This window comes from Alligator sinensis, unplaced genomic scaffold, assembly GCF_000455745.1.
Source record: "Alligator sinensis unplaced genomic scaffold, ASM45574v1 scaffold400_1, whole genome shotgun sequence".
Taxonomy (NCBI): domain Eukaryota; kingdom Metazoa; phylum Chordata; order Crocodylia; family Alligatoridae; genus Alligator; species Alligator sinensis.
In genome coordinates this window covers 2,418,454-2,433,967 of record NW_005841897.1, presented here as the reverse complement: position 1 = coordinate 2,433,967, position 15,514 = coordinate 2,418,454, and the positions used below count along the sequence as shown (strand labels likewise).

Below are 15,514 nucleotides of genomic sequence, written 5' to 3'. Positions count from 1 at the left end.
TTCCTGCTTTCCTCAGACATTCTCCATGTATTAATAGCTCTGGCTGAAACATCGAGCCTTAAACCCATCCAAGGAAAATACAAATGGACCAGTGAAAAAATATAGGGTGCTGTGGAAATTCCTGAGTCATTAATAACATCTTGGAAACCCTTAGCGGAGAATTAAACTTATGGAGGAAACAATAGTGCTCCTTTTTACAGAGTGTTTTTCACCCTCTGAGCAATTTATGAGCATTGATTAACTCATTCTCCAAATAACACTTGAGAGCTAGGGATCATCCTTGAATTTATAGCCAGAGGGAGGGAGTGACATGATTAAGGTCACACACTAGGTCAGTGGCAGAGCCAGCAATGGACCGTGGGAGTCCTGAGCCCAGAATCTGGTGCTCAAACTAGATTGTATGCAGTCTCTTTGGGGAATAGGTCATTTGATTTGTTTAGCAGGTAGCCCAGTGGAGTCTTAGACTATGATGAGTCTTCCTAGAGTACTACAGTATTAGTAGTAGTGAACATTGCTAACAAGTTATTTAAGTAGTTGCAGTTGCTGAAGAGAGAGATGGAGGCTTCCCTGTGTGGTTAGAATATATCCCTGTGGTGCACTCCGGACTTTCTTTGGAGACATTCAAGAGAAACACAGATCAATTTGTGTCTGAACCATGGTTCCTCTTCTTTTAGCCCAGCTCCTGCCTGCAGTCACTAACATCAAAAGTGAAGGCAGACTCCAAGTTTGGGAAGCTCTTTCACTTCCGTATCCCAGTGCTGATGTGGGACCGTCACCTAACCCCAGAGACATGGAACAAACTGAAGGAGCGTGGTGTCCCTTATGGCTGGCAGGGCTTGTCCTACGCAGGTAATGGAGCAGATGGCACAATCCCCTTTGTCATATGCCAGATGTCCCAGCCCCTTACCCATTGCATGAGGATGACATTCCCTTGTTACCTTGCTAGGCGGGCCTGGTCCCTAAACACCACTGGGATGTGCGTATTGTAAGTGCAGTGGATGGAAAGGAAGAAAGGAGGGGTGGCAGCCTATAAGTATATCAGGAGCATTCATCAGGGCCTGGGGAGCATCTATTCACCAAGGACCCTTAAGGGAGGACAAGAAATAATGGGCACAAGCTGATTGAAGATCTCTTCAGACCGGATATAAGAAAAAACTTCTTTACAAGCTGAGTGCCAAGGGTTAGGAACAGGCTCCCCACAGAGGTGGTACAGTCACCCACCCTGGCGATCTTCAAAAAGCATCTTGATGCCCATCTTGCTGGGGTCATCTGATCCCAGCGGTCTTTCCTGCTGAAGGGCAGGGGGGCTGGACCCAATGATCTGCAAGGTCCCTTCCAGCCCCTAACATCTATGAAACTATGAAAGGTGGCCTGGAGAAAGATTGCGAAGCCCGTTGCCAGTTATCTGAGCCTGTTTATAAAGTCCCCATTTCCTGTTTATAAAGACAATCCCCAGCTCTTGTGATTGACAAACGTCAGAACAGCTTGGTATCATCATCACCTATTATGCAGAAGCAGAGTGAGGCCCAGTTTTGCCCCCAACAGTCCTATGGGTCAGGAGGAGAGCTAAGGCTAACAGCCAGCTTTCTCCAATCCCATCCCAACGTATGCCCCTACAAGCTTCGCTGCCTATGCCTGAATGGAGGGAATAGGTTCAACTGCATTGCTTTATGTACCCTGACTCCATATCCTGTCCCTAATTCCTGCCACCACCCCAGTGGGCAGGGGCCCATGTCACTGGAGCCCCCAGATTAAGGAGCTCCAAATGGCAGCCTGGTTGGCAGGGCCAGCAGAGAGGCTATGGATGAAATGGGTTGTGGATCCCGTACTTGCTTAAAGACCTTAGCAGGAGAGCATGGTGGGGGGGGATGCTTGCCAAGGCTGCAGCCTTTGGGAGGACTTCAGTCTCCAGAGCCACTGCCTAGCACTTTCCAGGAGTATTCATGCTCTGAGCTGCATGGTTGTGAAGGGTGGGAGGTGGGGGCAGAAGCAGCTGGGGAGGTGAGCGGGATGGGGAGGCAGGGGCTGCAAACACCATAGTCACACTGGCATTTCCTAGGTTCCCTCGGCGACAGCTATCTCATTTCCTCGCTGGATAGGGCTGGGCAGACCACAGCCAAGGCCTAAACCTGATTTACAGCTAGGACCGGGTCTCTGTTTGGAAAGGCTTGTGGGGTATTGAGAGACCAGAGACAGAGGACACGACAGACCTGACTGGGCTCCGAGTCCATACCATGTAAACAGAGGGGTCACTATCTGGTTGATAAAAGCCTTCCTCCCCGGGGAGACAGGAGGGAGACCGGGTGGGAGTGGCAGGGCTGGGAAATGCTGCTATCAGTGTCTTGTGACATTTTCCTGAATAAAAGCTCCTAGTGTCCGCGTGATTATTAACTCGGAGTGAAAGGATCTCAAACAACCCGCTCCATTGTTGCAGGCCATTGGCGGCAGGGGATTGTTTCCCTTCCCACTCTGTGCCCACTCCCCACGCCTCTCGAGCCGCGGCCGGCAGCTTGAATCTCTCAATTGTGAGGTGATGATGGAAGCGGCCGCGGGCAGAGGAAGAAACAAAACAGCGTGGGCAGTGCCAGCTGCAAGGAGCCATGGTTGGGAGGGAGAGGGCAGGGCATTGCCTCAGAGCAAGGCTAGCGAGTGCCATAGGCCCTCACCCCACGGATGCCTCCCATTGGGACTCCCACCACCGCCCTGCCACCTCTCCAGAACCAGCCACATGGACTCCAGCAGGGCTGGGGTCAGGGAAGAGGCTTCTGTCCTGGATCGCTTAAATATGGAGCACATTTCTTTTTCTAGAAGATTTTAGAGGCAAGGGATGCTCAGCATGGGCAGGAAAATGCTGCCCACATACTGAGCTGGTGCAGGAGTCCATTACAGGCCGTATATAGCTGCCCCTCTACCTATTCAGCACCTGCCCCTTCTTGCTTTGATCCCCAGCTATTGCCTCCACCCTCCGTCTCCTCAATGACTCTGCCAACAGATGGCTGATTGACAGAGCCAGCTTCCCTGGAGACTGCATCCGCTGCGCCGTGGTTGGGAATGGGGGGATTCTCCAAGGATCCCGGCAAGGCAAGGAGATCGACGCGCATGACTTCGTCTTTAGGTATGGGCAGTTCCACGTCGCTGGGACTCCTGGGAGCTGTAGCCTGGGACAAGCCACCAGCTGGAGGGATGTTCACCTTCGGCACAGGTCCATTTTTTCAGCTTTACTGATGAAGGGAAGCCACTGAAAGATCTGATGGGTTAAAGCTGTTCTCAGTTAGGGGAGTTCCAGGTTCACATAACTTGCATTCTTGCTGCCCAAAGAGAGCTGTGGGTGTTCTGCTTTAATGCATATGATTTCGCTCAGTGCTCCAGCAGTGGGGGTGAGATTGTTAACCATTAACAGTGACACTTCATTGCATATCTGAGGCAATATCCTCCTTGCCTTTCATTGCACAGTCCCCTTTTCAGGTGATCTTGGCCTATCATGGATTATTCCCTGGCACGAGATAGTCTAGGCCCTTTAAATCAACACAGCTTCATCCTGCGTGGAGTCGTCTGCCACAAGGGCTCTTTGCTGAGAGGAGCACCATTAGGTCCAATGTGGAGAAACAAGGACCTGGTGTTCATGTTATAATATCAGGTCTGCACCTTGGCCGAAGTGAAGGTGCCTGTGCAGTGCCCTGTATAACAGTGAGGGACGGGGAAATGGAAGCCAAAGATGCCAGAGCAAATCCCTACCGCCGTAGAAGTGGCTACAGGGTTTCTGTTGCTTGAGCAGAGCCGGTGAGACCTCCATGGTGAAATTTTGCCTGAGCAACACCTTTCTCCTCTCACACAGTCCATGGCTGGGACTTGAGCTGGGCCTCTGAGGTTATATCTGGACTGCTTTCACGGTGTTCCTGAAGGCACTGCCCAGGTGCCGGCCCCTGGGCACCCACTCCTGCTCTGCCCTGCCCCATTCTGCGTTTTGTGTGTATCTAGTGCAAGAGGGAACATGGGGCCTGCTTCTCCGCAGTACTCTCAGGAGCACTGCAGACACACGACAGGGGTAATGCAGGTATCAATCCTCTGTGCTGGCCCATTGTCATGAAGCCAGATGGCTTTTTGGAGGTAGATGGAGAGGCAAAAAGTTACACCTTTACAACCACACAAACTGACACACACACACGACCCCAGAGGGAAACAGCGTTGATAGCAGAGGCAATGTGTTGAGCACCCTGTGGTGAGAGGGCAGCCCTTTATCAGACCCCTCATCTTCACCTTGGTCCTTCCACAGGCTCAATGGAGCTGTGACCAAAGGCTTTGAGGAAGATGTTGGGATGAAGACCTCCTTCTACGGCTTCACAGTGAACACCATGAAGAACTCTCTCATTGCTTACAGAGAGTATGGCTTCACCCGGGTACCCCAGTCCAAGGTCAGGAGTTCAGGCTGGGGCTTGCTCTGAAAACCTTTGGTTGGATCTGGAGACTCATCCAGGTTGAGGGATGGAGAGTTACCATCCTGGGCTGGCTGGCTGGCTGTCAATGCGCGCAGCCTGGGAGAACAGCCACCTACCGCTCTGCCTGGGACGAGGCCCCAGCTCCTTTCTGGGTCACCAGAAACCTTCCCTGTATTTGGAAATTACTGTTTGTTCCTCAGTGTCTACATCTCCCGCACTTCCTGCCAAAGCACGTGTTTATCTTCTCACCCTACGTGTGCGGGTGGATGAACGAGGTTCCTTCCTCTAGGCAGGGTTGAGGGTGTGACGGGGCCGGGCTCTTCAGCTTCTAAAGCATCGTGTCCTGTCCCCTCTCCGCTGCAGGAACTACGTTACATTTTCATCCCCTCGGACAGGCGCGATTACACCATGCTGAAGTCGGCCATCCTAGGCAGCCCTGTCGAAGACGGTCCTGACAAGGGTGATGAGTAAGTAACCCTACCGGTCTGTCCCAGACCCACCCTAGCCTAACCAGGCATAGAGCTCTCTTGGCAACTGATACCCTCTCTGCCCAGGGTGGGTATTTCTGCAAAGGTCCTCAGTGCTTACATGAGCCTTGTTGCTGTGATATCAGCCTGCCTCAGCCCTTCAGATATTCCTCCTCACAGGCCCTGGGAGGTAGGGAAGTGCTATTGTCCTCTTCTCACAGACTGGGGTATCATAAAGCTAAGTGACTTGCCTGAGGCTGCAAAGAAAGCCTGGGGAAGAGGAAGGACATGGGTCTCTCACATCCCAGGCTGGTCCCTTCTCCACTAAATCAACCTTCCTTTCTCTGAACTTCAGCAATGCTCCAGCCCCCGGTGGGACCGACTCAGTAAGCAGCCTTGGAAACTCTAATAACCCGCTCTACAGCACTGCAGTACTTAAAGTCTCCACGTATGGAAATGAATCTCTGATTTGGTGGCCCACTTTCACTGGCAACCCTTGTTCCTTTGCTAATACAAGGGAATGATCAAAACAAGGCAGGAACTGGACAGCGGGGCCCACCTTTAACACTGTCACAAAAATAAAAGCCTGTTAATGCCTGGGTGAGTTGCTGCCCCAGAGGCCGTATGTTAAACCTCAGCACCCAGGGAGCAGTGTATTTTCCTTCAGCAGTTGATATTTTCTCACAGCCTGACCTCTCTGCCCTTGAAAAATGGCACTGCTGTTTAGTCTAAACAACTAGCCTCTTTTTTAGGTTATAGGATAAATACCAAGTTGTGCAAATAGCAGCATGATGTGAAATGATGTTTTTTGATCTCCCTGCCTCAGACCATCAAAATATTTTGGACCAGAGGCATCTGCAAAGAAGTTCAAGCTGCTGCACCCAGATTTCATGCATTATCTAACAGCAAGGTAAGGAAAACAAGGTGTCTTTGGGCAAAACACTCCCGCAATACCACAGCTCCTGTTCAGTGCCACGCTCCCCCAGATCTATTCCCAGCAGCCTGCCCCTGAATTACTAAGCACCATCAAACTCAGTCAGTCTTTCTGCTCTTGGCATTCAGTCTCTTCCTCACCCTGCAGTCTTCCTCCATTGCTGCAACCCACTCCAGTGACACTGAATGTGCTTCTGCTCTCACACAGGAGTCAGTTCTGTCCCATTCATAGCTGTGCAGCTCACTATGATCCCTTTGGGAATTACCCCAAACTGTTTCTGTCCATTGCAGTTCAACCCAGTTTGGTTCCTTGCAGGCTAATGTGTCTTCCTTCAGCATTTCCTTCATTATGTTTGCTGTGGTTGAAGCCTCCGTTCCTCCTGAGCTTGATTGCTATAATCCCGTCTCTTTGCTCACAGGTTTTTGAGGTCGGATATAATCAATACACAATATGGCTACCTCTACATGCCCAGTACTGGTGCCCTCATGTTGCTGACAGCCCTTCATACCTGTGACCAGGTAAGAGGCTTTGAGTGGGGGGGGGCCTCATTCCGGTGGCCGGGTAAGGGGGTTGGGTGGGGGGGGGGGGGGGTACCTTTCTTCAGTGCCCCATACTCTATGTGCACGTCTACAGTGTTGTGATTACAGATCATGTAGCCATACACAGGTTGACTTTATACCACCTAGCTTGGGTACCAGTACCAGTCTGGTTAAGTCTGTATGGATCAGGCATGGATTTACCTGCCCCAGTATTTACCCAGCTTCTGCAGGGGGATTGGCAGTCAGCACTGAGCTGTCACAGCTAGTGTCCCAGCTGGCTTGGGTAGGTGGATCTATACAAGTCGCATCTTGGCTGCAGCACAGATTAATACCATTAGCATAAGTTTAAGCTGAAGGCACGATACTGGCAGTGGAGAGTGGAGTTACAGCCATTGGCTCTTTGCCCATCTCTGCTAAGACCTAATGTGTTTTGGAGAAGGCTCAGGTGATCCAACCCTGATGTTCCATCATCTCGCTGTTGGCATTTGGCTGTAGCTCCAATGGGCTGCTGCGTCACACTAACGAAGAAGGGTGGAGTAGGCCTGGCAATGCATTATGCCCCATGTTCCTGGTCCATTTGGCATTGCTGGAATGGGTAGCCCCTTATTCCAAACACTGGAGTAGAGACTGCCACAGGTTGGACCCCTCTTCCTTTCCCATCTCATTTGCACCACCTTTCACGCTTCCTCTAGGTCAGTGCCTATGGATTTATCACCGACAATTACGAGAAATTTTCAGACCACTACTACGAGCTGGAGAAGAAGCCTCTGGTGTTTTATGCCAACCACGACATGCTGCTGGAGGCCGAGCTCTGGAAGAGCCTGCATCGGGCGGGCATCATGAAGCTATACCAGCGATGAGGCAGGCTGGTAGCTTATAGGGACAACTTCCCTGCATTCTCTGGATGGAAAGAAAGCATCCTTCTCCTCTTTCCCATGGGGTCCCTTCTCCCCTTCTGAGGCTGTCAAGAACTTACAGGCAAATGGGGCCTATTCACTCATAGCCAACCCTACAAACTGAAGTAGACGAGTTGTCTCGACTCGCTCCTCGGGTCCAGGGCGTGGGCTGGAGGGCTTTACTTGGAGGCTTCAGAAGTAGCAAAGCAAATGTGGCCAAGTCTGCTCAGGCCTTTTTGGCACTTGGCTGGAGACAACAGAACCTGGAGCTGCCTTTGTCACAGAGGAAAGCTACGCGGCTTCTCCCAACACACCCAGGATGAAGTGGGCAAGAGCTGCCAACAGCTGTCAGGGTGCATCTTCTGCTCATCTCCCAAGGGAGTGTGATGGCACCAAGTGGGGATGCTGGAGGGTCCCATTACCCTACTTCCCGTTATACACTGCTTTCCCTCAGCACACAGCTTCCAGCTGGAAAATGTGCTGCCTACCACTGCCTCCTGCCCATCAACACCAGCTTCCTTCAGGACTCGAGAGCCCCAGCCCTATTTCCTTCTGCCTTTAAACTCTTCCCTCCACCCCTAGTGTAATGCATCACAACAACACTCTCCACAGCTGAAGAGAGCCAGGTGGAACTTGTGGACATTGCTCAAGTGAACCAGGTAGACAGCCAAAGAGCATTACTGCTGGGCACAGTGAAGCCTTAATACTATAGTCATCTATAACCCCTCATCACACTCATGCTCCACTTCCTGGGTGGAACTCCATTCTTCCACCTCGCTCACCAGCACAAGACGAGGTCAGACCACTTCCTATACATACAAATGTGTTTCAGCCCTTGTTTAGCTTATCACTCCATGTTGTAGTCATCAAAGGTGATGGGAGTTTTTACAGGTAAATTGCAGCAACCCTGCCCTCAGCTAGCTGGAACCTCAGAGGCAGATTGGGGTGGGTGGAGTTGTGTAAGGTGGGTGATAGAATCACAAGGCAGCAAGTGCCTTATTTGCATTTCAAATCAATGGTGCCTCTGGGTAGACTAAGAAAGAACCTACTTCTTTTAGAGATAGGAGGGGACCTGCCACTCCATTGTGTAAGACAAAACCACCATCAAATTTCATTGAAAACAATTAGGCAACAGAAAGATAGTGGGAGGGGGTGGGATCTTTAACCCTTAAGCCATGTTGTCAGATAATTAAGTGTAAATAGGACACATCAGATCAGCTACAGGTAAGTTTATGTGCTACAGGAATGCTGCAAGGGCTAGGGATAGATGGATGGGTGCGAAAGGACAATGGGGAGAGATGAAGTGTAATTTGAAACATTTTCCCACTTTGTATAATTGCATAAATGTTGAATGATCTTTTTTCCTTTTATGTTCTCTTTTGTTATTTTAGCCAACGGGCCGGGGCAAAACATGACAGGTAGAGAGGCTGCTATAGAAAGCAAAGCACAATGCAATGTGTGACTGGTGTTATTAGAGGGCAGGTTGGCAGGAGGGGGTTGCCTTGCAGTGACTACCAAAGTAGAGAGGATGAAAGACTGTGAAACCTGTGACTGACGGTCACTAGCAAAAGCTGATGCAATCAACTCTAACTCACAGAGCCAAGGGGTTCAGTGCCAGATTGTTTCAACCCGGCAACTAGAATTTAGCAATTTTTTATAGTTTAGTCTTTGTTTGCTGAAAGTCACCATGGTAGAATTGCACTCAGCTCTCCAGTTATGGTTGGGAGACATGGCATAGTGGATAAGCACAGGACTGGGGTACAAAATACCTATAAACTCAACCCAATTGTTACAGACTAGTTTTGCCCTCTACCTGTTGGCAACATACACATTAAGAGCATTTTTGTACATTAGCCAATTTAGACTCACTCCCTTATGCATAAGCCTCATTTGGCAGACAAAAAAATAAGGAGTTTATTGTCCAAGACCACATTATAACCACACAACCCGCCTCGAACATTAGCTCAACAGTCTCCAATATAGAACTGGCATTATGGGGTCTCTTGCCTTTCGCAGGCATAGTGACAGTGTCTCAAACATATTCTAGAGACAGCTGCACAGTAAAAAAGGGTCTTACATGCCTTGTAGGTACCCAAGTATCGTGCAGTTAGCAAGGTGAAATGGGGCATGCGGTGAACCTTCCTGTAAAGGCTGGCCATTTAATTAGCAGGAACAGGCATTGTTAGCCAGGCTGAAGCATGGTTAAGTTAGAGGGAAACAGGCTTATCACAGTCTTCAAAATGTAACAGCAAGTGGGTCATTTTTGGATTACAGATCCATAGAGCCCTTCACAGGACACTCAAGGTAGCTTTATGTAAGTATACAGCAGGGGAAGAGGTAGGTTAACACAAGCTACCCAATGATAACGAGAAAGTGACTGCCACTGTCAGACTGGAAGTGCTCTAGGCAACCAGGTTCTCTCAGGCCAGACACTTTTGTTGGTTCAAAAATTGCATCCTAAATTTTCATTCTCTTCTCTCACTTAACTGCCTCCACTTGGGCTGCTGCCAGCATGAGCATCATCTGGCAGGAAAAAAGGCTTAAATCTTAAAGCTCTCAAATCCAACACCAGGACTGGAAAAAGCAATGAAGTTGCACACTATATTTCTTCCAGCTCCAGCTACTAAAGACAGTCTAGGCTTAGTCCAACAGACAGAGGTTGCTGCTTTCTATAACCACTGGACATCAATTCAAATGAAATCCATTTATAGACGTGCTCTGGGGGGGGGGGATGCTTTAATTAGCATGGCTCCCAAGAGCCATGCTAATTAAAAGTACACAAAGCATCACACACATCAATGTCCCCATGCTGAAAAATGGCGGCGGGTATGCTTTTAACCAAAGCTCATCGAACAACCTTTAGTTAAAGCACCCCTACTGCCATTTTTCAGCGTGGAGGTGCCAATACATCTGACACTGGAGTCTGCTGGAGCATAGCAATTACCACACTCAAGCAGACTCAATTAATTGAGCCTGCTCCAACATGCTGTAATTACAGCGCATTGGAGAAGTCTCCCTGCACATGTACAGGAGCTCAGTTACTACCAAGGGCCAGGCAGGGCTCCAAAGAGGATATTGCTGACTTTCAGACACCCGTTTCTCAAGTACACCCCGCTACTTCTAGTAGTTTCTTTTGAACCTCTGCTGTACAAGAGAATCAAATGACAGATGCTGAAAACAGTTAGTGCCAACACTGGTTTTAGCTTATCACCAAAAGAATCTCAGGCATCCAAAATTGTCAGCGATTTATTTATTTTTTTGTCTGAAGATAAGTCTCAGTGATGGACAGCACTTCTCTCCAGCCAGTTCTGCTGAAACAGGACCTATCTGGGTAAAGGGAAAAAAAGTCATTACATTTGACAAGAGAAAGGAGCTAGCTAGTGTCTAACTAAAGCAGAGATTGTGGCCAGACACAGAAACTTTTCATCTGTATTTTATTAAAATAACAGTGTCTGAGGGGGCTGAGAAGTTTTACAACTTCAGGATGGATGACAGGTCAGTTCTTGCTCTATTACTGACTGGCATAGCAATGGGAACCTTTACTCCCTGAGATGCGAGTCTGGCCTTGTCCATGTCACAGCTAGCTGCGCTAGAGCCGTGTTCCTGCCACTCCAAGAACTCACCCTCTCCATATGCATGGTATGAGTGTCCATTTGCTAGTGAGGCAAGGAGTTTGTGAGAGCGCTCAGGAGCACAAGAAAATCCCCAGTTACCTGGAAGCAACCATTTCACTAATGCTTGAGAGCTACCCAGTACCTACTGATTAACTAGGAGCATATTAGAAACAGATATGTAACTCCAGGTCAGCGCCTGCAGCTTGTAACATCAAGTTAATGGAGACTTTGGTGACTAATGTGAAAGCTACTGCCTGGACACACAACATACTTGAATTTGGTGTAATTTTATTTGAATTTGGTGCAGAATTACTCCAGAGAAAACCAGGACAAACTCATCCCAGTGTAAGCCCTGTGCACCTACTAGCAAACAAGTAATACCTGCTCTGCTACCACCTAGTGGCAAGGCACTACCCCGAATTACTTGTCTACTCCAAATCCTTAAGTAGCTTATGCTTGCACTAAATTCACTAGGAAATCACACCGCACAAACATCTTATGTGCCCAAGTGCTAATAGATGTTATCTAGATACAGCAAGTAAGGCTTATATTGGCCAGATCCAGGAGTTGTGTCATTCTCCACAGTACTAAATGCTTATCTTATTTCTACTTTCTATTTCTAGTCTGGCTCTTCATTTTGTTTTTCCTGAAGCCTGGCAGCTGCAGCTATTTCCTAGTAAGCTATGCCCCCTCAACTGAATAAGCCCCGATGTTGTGTCCAAAGTGGGACATTAGAATCCATATAATACAGCAAATGCAGAAAACTTTGTACAGGAAGATCCTGTCCAGTTCCTACACATTCAGTGTGAATTATTCAGCATCTCTTAGAACCAAATGTTTTTCCCTCCCAACATACCAGCTTCCAAGCCCAAATGAGTTCCAGTTCCATTACTTTCAAATCCACTGTTCAATGCATGGCAGCTCAGGACATCATGCAGATATTCCACAGGCCATCAGCAAACACACCACGTGCCTTCCAAACCCTGTTAGAAAATTTGAACACTGAATGCGAGTTGCTAGAGGAATGGAGATCATTATTAGTCATTTGGAAATACTTTGAGATGGCTGCCTGAAATGTTAACTGCAAAAGTGTTTAAAGCTTTAAGAATGGAGGAGAGGAAAATTCATAAAGGGTGTCAAGCATAACTGACTTGCCCAAAGTCGAGCAGCAACTGGTGTCAGTGTCCAAAATAGAACTTAAATCTCTAAGGCCCAGTCTCTTTCTGTTAGTCACTAATGCTCCTGGATGGGAAGCAAAGCAATCCCTCATGATGAGTATGGATGAAAAGGCAGGGCACTGTTTTTACTCCAGTGGGACAGCAGTAGCGCACACAGAATAATGGCTTTGTTTACAACTATGACTGATGTGGAAAAATGTCCCTGGTTTATGAGCCTCAGAGATATTCATTTCTCCCTCACAGCTGAGTTTTCAGACAGGGATAACAGTACATCATTGGCTCAGACAGACTTGCAGGGACAAAAAGCAGACTGGAAAATGCAGAGTTAGGAAACCTCTAAAAACACACCAGGTCACAGCCTGCTGAGAAGCAGGATTAAACCTGTCCAGGAAGCCAGCATTGATCACCATCTTCCTGACAGAAATGTGTTCAGCAACTATGCACTCTGGGCAGCAAGAGCAGGTTACATTTCTACTCAGGTTTTCCACAAGCCATGCATTATTCTAGCAATTTCCTACCTGCTTGCAATCAAAGCAATCACCATGGGCGTGCAAGAGGTAGCTTCTATAGTTCAAGACAGTGTCTTAGAAGGAAGAGCTGCACCCTGTGAACACCAAGCAGAAGCCATGTATTAGAGAGTCATCAATCACACAAGCTCTTATAAGGGAAACCAATTCCCAGTCTGCAAACCCAGTTCAGATAAAGTAAAGCATGCACTGCAGAGTCCCAGTATTAAACCCCACAAAGGAAGGTATCAGAGGGCCAATTTTGGATTACAACCCAGACCTTAGGATGGCCATAGCCTGTCCTGCACAAAGCCAAAAGGTACCTTCTTATCAGCACTCTCCTTTCAACAGCAAGAATCTATAGTCAAGATTTCCTATGATAAATCCTTGCTTAAAGGCACCAATGTAGATGATAGTTTGTGTTACCCACTGTTATTAAAAAGCGTGCCCTCCCTATCTTTTGGCAGCTACAGGGAGGGGGTAGGCATATTACTTGAACCAACTTTAAATCTCACTTCAACTCATTTTAAGCAGACGCCACTCTTCAGTGTTATAGAGAGACTTTTCCTCGATCAGCTCCCTCCCCACACCTAGGAAAAATCCGACACTGCTTTCTGTACTACCGTTGAGGACCTTTTTGTCAACTGCATTTGGGCACATGGAAAATATAATCACTGCATCTCCAAAAGAAGCTATTATTTAGCTTCTCAGTTCCTTTTTGAGTCACCACCTGGCATCTGTGAGTGACACCTCCCTGCTCCCCACCAGCCAAAGGCATGTTTCCGAGCATCTCTGGGTGAGTAAACAGACCAATTATTCTTTCAATAGGCCTATTTCTGTGGCAAGGGCACTTCTGGGATGAGCTGCATCAAATGTCTCCGTTATGGAGTGTTATCTAATCCCTCCTTGCTCCATTCTCCCCCACTCACCTTTGACCGTGTCAACAACCAAACGGCTTGCCCAGCAGACAGATTTAGATTCCCATTCAACCTTTGGCCCTTGAAAGCAAAGGGTTCTGCACTCAGGTGTCCGCTGCAACAATACAGCAGCGTGTGACTGGTACCCAGCGGAAAAACCAATTAATTCCATTAATCAAATGATCGGGCTTTTCTCCCTGCTCCCATCAGCCTCCAGAGATCATGGCAGTGTCACCCAACACCACTGTACAATGAAACAGCCTTGCTTCCTTATCTCAGGGACAACGAAAGGGAACCAGCCAGTCGTGTGACTGTACAAGGCAGATGCTACAATGCCTCACCACTGCATAGCTGATGCAGAGCAACAGTGGCTCATCACAGGATCTCCTCAGATCCAGACCCTCGGGAAGCTGGATGACAGCATCCTTGGCTCCGAGTCCCCCATTCTTCTTTGCGAAAGACAAAAGACGTGCCGCGCTCTGGGAATCTGTGAAGAGGCCAGAGGGTTAGTCATTTAAAATCAGGTCATTATTTAAAATCATTTAAAACCTGGTAGTTGCTGAGCCTCAGAGTTACAACTCCACAAAACAAAAATACTTTTTTCAGACAGGGATAACTTCGTATCATCACCAGCTCAGCTTTCACAGCCCAAAAGCCCCTCATGGGGGTTCACTGCGTGCTCTGCCCTGGTTGACAACGACACCTGGTGGAGACAGTCCGCTCTGGACATGCTCCCATTTTCAGGCTGGCCGTTTCAACGAGAGGTCAGACTGTGCAAAGGGATGCTAACAAACCGTGCCTTCGCCAAGCCACGCCACTAGCAGAGTTTTTCCCACCCGGGTCTTCAGAGTCAGCATCGCCGCTCCTTACAACTCTCAACATGACTGCAGAAAACTCCCCTTTTCCTTCTCGTCCTTGCCCATTGCCTGGACGTGCAGCACGTGGCACCATGGCGTGCTTTACAATCAGTTATCGCCTGGCCCCGTGGCAAGACGGGGGGGAGAGCGCCGATTTCTGAGGCGTACCGCCATGGGAGAGACCCATCCCACAGAGCGAGGGTGGACAACTAGGGGATCCACCAGACAGCTGGGCTTTGCATCGTCCCCCCGCACAGCATCCCCGGGCACTCGCCCTGTGCCAACGTCCACCCAGGATTCCCACGTGGGCACAGCCCTCTCCGTGGCAGGCGCGGGTAAACCCCCACCCCCCGGCCCCTGCCGATGCCCAGTGAGGCCGCCCCGCAGCCTTCAGGGGACCCCCTGGGCCCAGCCCCGCCTGCGAGGTGCATCACGGGGCAGCTGGGGGGGGGCACCTTACCCCGCAGAAAGGACCGCGCAGGCGGGCGGCCGCCCCCACCATACCCCACCAGAACCGCCGCGCCCTCCTAGCACGTGTCGGCCCCGAGGATGGCGCCAGATCCCGCCCGGCCCGAACGCTCACCGCCAGCCCCGCCGCCATCACCGGCCCTGAGCGCAGAGAAGGCGGGGTCTGCGAAGAGCCCAGGCCTGTCTCGCTCCAGATCTCGCGAGGTTTGCGGGGGGTGCTGGGAAAGCGAGTTTGTGCTGCGTGGGATGGGATGGACTGGAGGGGGAAGGGCGCTGCGAGCTGTCTTACGGCCTCAGCCAGGTGTCTCAAGGCCCTCGCGCCCCACGGGGCTCCTGCTCGGTGGCAGTGATCCTCAACAGGGCGCTGCAAGCCCCCCGGATGGTTGCGGTCCCTTATGGCACCCAGGCTTCGTGATTCACCAGCCTGGAGATTTCACATAGGAACCCACAGCCTGGCCTAGGTGGCCTTTTTGCCAGAAAGACTGCTGTATTGTTTTCTCTCCGCAGTCAAAAAATGAGGGAGAACTTAAGAGGCAGCGTTTTCGGAGAGAATCCCTCCCTTCGCGGCGGTCTGTGCCGCGGCTGCTCAATGAGGCTTGAGGTGACCTAAGAGGCCAACAGACCGGCACCCAGGACGGAGCCGCCGGTCTTTTCCTCCCTCCGCTCCCTCGTCTCTGCTTCGAGGGCCAGGAGCTTTACCCC

The 15,514-nt window shown here is 49.7% G+C and overlaps 1 protein-coding gene, 1 long non-coding RNA gene and 1 other non-coding gene across 4 annotated transcripts in view; 1 reads left to right on the top strand and 2 right to left on the bottom strand.

Moving 5' to 3' along the window:
* ST6GALNAC2 (ST6 N-acetylgalactosaminide alpha-2,6-sialyltransferase 2) overlaps positions 1-8,632 on the top strand; it is a 15,258-nt gene extending 6,626 nt beyond the window's left edge. The window contains 7 exon segments of the mRNA XM_025197481.1: positions 675-849; positions 2,950-3,115; positions 4,274-4,412; positions 4,800-4,903; positions 5,730-5,813; positions 6,256-6,355; positions 7,069-8,632. Coding sequence (XP_025053266.1) covers positions 675-849; positions 2,950-3,115; positions 4,274-4,412; positions 4,800-4,903; positions 5,730-5,813; positions 6,256-6,355; positions 7,069-7,236 — 936 coding nt within the window. The 3' untranslated portion in view covers positions 7,237-8,632.
* Positions 8,633-10,507: 1,875 nt separating this feature from the next.
* Positions 10,508-15,023, bottom strand: LOC102387322. Of its 2 annotated transcripts, none has more exons than XR_323187.2 (5): positions 14,928-15,023; positions 13,829-13,974; positions 12,583-12,668; positions 11,743-11,869; positions 10,508-10,599 (listed from the first exon to the last, which is right to left on the bottom strand). It is a non-coding gene; the product is annotated as an uncharacterized LOC102387322 (long non-coding RNA). The 2 variants fall into 2 exon arrangements; XR_003092744.1 differs by having other exon boundaries at positions 14,805-14,943.
* LOC112549346 lies at positions 14,047-14,125 on the bottom strand. Its single transcript, XR_003092756.1, has one exon. It is a non-coding gene; the product is annotated as a small nucleolar RNA R38 (small nucleolar RNA).
* Positions 15,024-15,514: the final 491 nt, after the last annotated feature.